We start from the raw sequence: 4,163 nt of genomic DNA on the forward strand, positions 1-4,163 counted from the left end.
TCATTTGGAGGAGGAAGCTACTTGAGAAATCGAGACGGACATGAGGAGTCGCTACTTGAATTTAATCAGTAAGTTTTAATTTCTAGGACGAAATTTCGTTTAAGGGAGGGATGAATTGTAAGGTCCAAAATACGATAATGTAATCCAACTGCATGCAAATCTAAAAATAATGGAAAATGCCTAATTAAATTATTTTAATTGTATTTATTGAATGTGGTGGGCATCTTCACCCGTTTAAAATAGGGTTTCATATTAGAATGCATAAAACTATGTTTTAAAGGTTATTCGAGACACGATCGAGGACCGGAGACTGGAGACCGTAAAGGGAAAATATTTTTATTAAATGATTATTTTTTAACTATTTAATATATGATCTCAAAAATGGTGCTTTTTGAGGTGTTTTTATACGTCGAGTCGTATTTTAAACCGAGAATCAATTTTTGACTAAAATAAACACTTTTTGAAAACTCGACTAATATTTTCAAAAACTACTATCTAATGGGCCTAAAGTCCTATTATGCTATGGTTTTTGGGCCAATCTTTCTACCTTATTATTTAATACCAAGGATTGTGTTCTAAACCCTAAAACATTTAACACACGCACACCAAGCTCCTAGAAACACTAAGACTCTCCCTAGCAGCTATCACACGGCCACACTAATTTTTAAAGGCTTGCACGCCACTTTTATAGAAAGAAAAAGCAGCAAATTCCCGTCTTTATCCGCCAATGTTCTTCGCATCTAACACAAAAACACGTCTTAATCTTTTCATACTATATTATGCGTATTTAACATGATTGCATGAAAAATATGACACAATTTCTTATATTTTCATTTTTATGACATACATGATCAATACTTAAGTTTTCATGTTTTTAAATCTACGTTTATGTTGCACACAAATTATATTAATTATAATATATATTTTACTTTTCTATATATATTCGGGTAAAAATTTATTTTTTTATGTATTATTTATTTTTTGTTATCACTCATGAATTATAAAAATTAAGTATTTCACATATGTACATGTGTGTATATCGAGATAAAGTTTGCAAAAATAAAAAGAAAAACCGTACGTCATATAGTAGAGCCAGAACATGAAAATGATTCGTGCATTTTGGCTACGATTGTCAGACAACTACATAACACGATGAAATATGAAACAGATATCCCACGACAATTCTACCAGTCATTCTATACACACACTAGATATCCAATTAACATGCGATATGCAGGCGTTGTCCTAAGTAGACTAGGTGACATGTGAGAGACATAAGAGTCAGAACATTGAGGAATGAAGAGTAAGAGTTCAGCCTCCTCAGCATCTCTGTCATTCTCGCCATTTCAGCCTTGGCTTCTGCTTCTGTATCCGCTTGTTTTCCTTCAGCAGATCCCGGACTCCCGCCCGTGCTGCTTAGGCCTATCGCCAGAGATTCGGTTGTCGGATCGACGTTTCTGCCTCTCGGCTCCGTGTCGCCGCTCTCTTTTCCTCTCCCTTCTTCCTTTTCCATCTTCATTCTTTCAAACATCACCTGCAAGCATATAAAGCAACAACTTGAAGTACTACTACTACACATTATCACTAGTCCTACAGATGCTTGTTCATCCCCCAAAAGACTGTCCTCCTCGAATATGCAACAAAACTCTATACTAACTATAACAGCAATGAATTAATTTCTAAGCTATCAGGTACTTCAGAGGTATTTGAAACAGCAATAAATTTCTAAGCTATCAGGTAATTCAAAGGTATTTGAAACAGCAATAAAACAAGTTCCAACCTTTGTTGCGCGGGGCTCCAAATACAGCATGTTGGCCAAAACCATAACAAGTGATACCACAAGATTGAAAGACTGAAACATGCCAACGCTAACTGGAGACAACCTTTTCCTCTGGCTCAGTAAGTGTCCGAACAATGCCACCCCCACACAATAAGTCATAGCCTTAAAGTACACAGGATAAATCTTGCTCTGCACCATGCCAAACTGGTGCCTAGGCAACGCCACAGCCAGAACATAACTCGAAGCGAAAGTAACCCAAATGCACATCCCATAAGCCGCCGTAAATCCCAGCAAATGCAGCACGCCAGACACCGAGTTCAAGAGCATCGACGGCACCAAGGATGCAAAAACGCGGAGCCCAATAGCCCGAGCCCTCTGGAACGAGCCCCTTAGTTCTCTTTTCCCTTCTTCTTTCACCCTTTGAGTGCCCTGTTTCACTCTGTCCGATACATCTCCCACCATTTCTTCCGCTTCTTTTGCCTTTTCTGACGCATGGCTCTTCGCCTTCTCGGCTTGAACAGAGGCGCCTTCTTTCATTTCGCTGGCCTTCTCAGAAAACTTATCCTTCGCTTCTCTAGCAGACTCCTTCACATTTTCTGTTGATTCCCGGGCTTTATCCGAGACCCGATGCGCCGAATGAGTAATAGTATCTTTAGCTTTACCGATAGCCTCACCCGCCTCTTCCTCGACCTCATGGGCCTTCTCCGCAACCGCTTCTTTCGTCTTACCCATGGCTGCAGCAATTTTATGCTTACACTTGCCATATGCATCGCACACAAGCTCACTTGGACTAAACCCACGATGGATTTCTTCCAGTATCGCGGAATCTTCTTCTTTTAATCTACCGTTCACACCCTCCGACGTCTCAGACACTTTGTCCTCCATATTTTCCGTGGACCCCTTGTGATCTTGGGGTGAAATCGAAACCTTGGTATTTCCATTATCCTTCTCAAATTCAACCACAACCCTGTGCCCATCTTTCAACACGATATTCTCTTTGGAATTCTGCTTCTCCGGGGTCGGAGAAAAGAACCCCGCTGTCACAAGTGAAGTGAACAAAAGACCCAAAGCGAAAACATTCATCATCCTTACACTGTTGCTGTTCTCTCTCTCGAAAACTGATCCGTGAAACTCTGAATGTGAGAGGCAGTTACGAATTTGTGTATACAATTTGTGGGAAGATGAGAGGAACACGTAGCCTGTAAATTCTCCAAGAAGCAACACGTGGCTAGCTCCCGAAAGTTCTTCGAGAATGATACGCGGCAGTTTGTGGTTTAAGGATACCTTGCCACCTTTGTAGTAATTAAATGAAACGTTTGATTTGAAAAATAAAATAATTAAAAAAAATATATAAAAAAAAAGATTGAAGTAGATGATGATAAAATAATATTATATTTGATATGATTGTTAACAACGTGATAAATAATAATCTTTTAATGAATTGACAAAATTGTCCTTCCAATTTTGTGGCAGTGGTCGGCGGCGGAGGTGGTCGACGGTGGTCGGCCGGCCGAAAACGACGGCGACGACGACGATGGGGGCGGTCCGGCTATCGGCCGGTGGTCGATCGACAGGAGGAGACGGCGGTCGGTTGGTCAGCGGTGGTTGGCGTCGGCGGTCGACAACGGCGGTGGTCGGCGGCGGTCGACGGTGGGCGGCCGGCGACGAAGTGGTCGTCCGGCGGTCGGTAGAGGGAAGTGGTTGTGAGTTTGGATTTAGAAGAAGGGTAAAATTGAAAAAATAGGATGGATTAAGAGTGAGATAAATAATCATAGGGGGTGAAGAGTTATTATTTTATCACACCTAATATAAACTAATCATTTATAGGAGGGATTAACTTGATTAAATAAAAAACGTACCAAACATGTGATTATGTAGATTAGAAAAAATAAACTTATCTAATCAATCAAACCAAACACAGCGTAACAAAATAGCTTTCAATACTAACTGAATATTATATTACTATTATGTCAATTAATATTATATTATACACAAGTGATATTTTCCCCATATTTTGTAGAGTTGGTTTTTTTTTAATTAAAAAAACAAAGGAAATTAAATTTAAAAATTACATTTTAATATTTTCTGAATTTTAATGAATTTTTTAACAATTATTTTAGATAAATTTAATCTTTCTTATTATTAATGTCTTTTTAAGCAATTATTTTACATAAATTAATCTTCACGCAAAAGGAAAAAAAATGACAAGTATTACATCAAGACATTAATTTCTCTTTATTTGGTTCAACTTTAATATGATGTATTTAAAATTAACTGAATAATGAATTTGAAAAATCCATGTTAAGTACCACAACAATAACTAAAGTTTTATTTGGTGATGACAATAAAATATGGACAGATTATGAATAATTATTTTTTCCGA

The 4,163-nt window shown here is 38.1% G+C and overlaps 1 protein-coding gene and 1 long non-coding RNA gene across 2 annotated transcripts; one reads left to right on the forward strand and one right to left on the reverse strand.

The window, feature by feature from the left end:
* Nucleotides 1-1,100: 1,100 nt before the first annotated feature.
* On the reverse strand, nt 1,101-2,950 carry LOC142523423 (uncharacterized). The gene is made up of 2 exons (XM_075627213.1): nt 1,781-2,950; nt 1,101-1,534 (listed from the first exon to the last, which is right to left on the reverse strand). The coding sequence occupies exons 1-2, from the start codon at nt 2,864-2,866 to the stop codon at nt 1,220-1,222; spliced, it is 1,401 nt and encodes a 466-aa protein (XP_075483328.1). The 5' UTR covers nt 2,867-2,950; the 3' UTR covers nt 1,101-1,219.
* Nucleotides 1,541-2,041, forward strand: LOC142523424 (uncharacterized). The gene is made up of 2 exons (XR_012814642.1): nt 1,541-1,702; nt 1,749-2,041. It is a non-coding gene; the product is annotated as an uncharacterized LOC142523424 (long non-coding RNA).
* Nucleotides 2,951-4,163: the final 1,213 nt, after the last annotated feature.

The sequence above is a fragment of the Primulina tabacum genome, chromosome 13 (genome assembly GCF_025594145.1).
Source record: "Primulina tabacum isolate GXHZ01 chromosome 13, ASM2559414v2, whole genome shotgun sequence".
Lineage (NCBI taxonomy): Eukaryota > Viridiplantae > Streptophyta > Magnoliopsida > Lamiales > Gesneriaceae > Primulina > Primulina tabacum.

What these genes read in the sequence shown, in the direction of transcription:
- LOC142523423 (XM_075627213.1), bottom strand. Translation starts at nt 2,866, where the DNA reads ATGATGAATGTTTTCGCTTTGGGTCTTTTGTTCACTTCACTTGTGACA. An exon ending in TGGAGCCCCGCGCAACAAAG is followed by an intron (nt 1,535 to 1,780) that starts GTTGGAACTTGT and finishes ATATGCTTGCAG; the next exon opens with GTGATGTTTGAAAGAATGAA.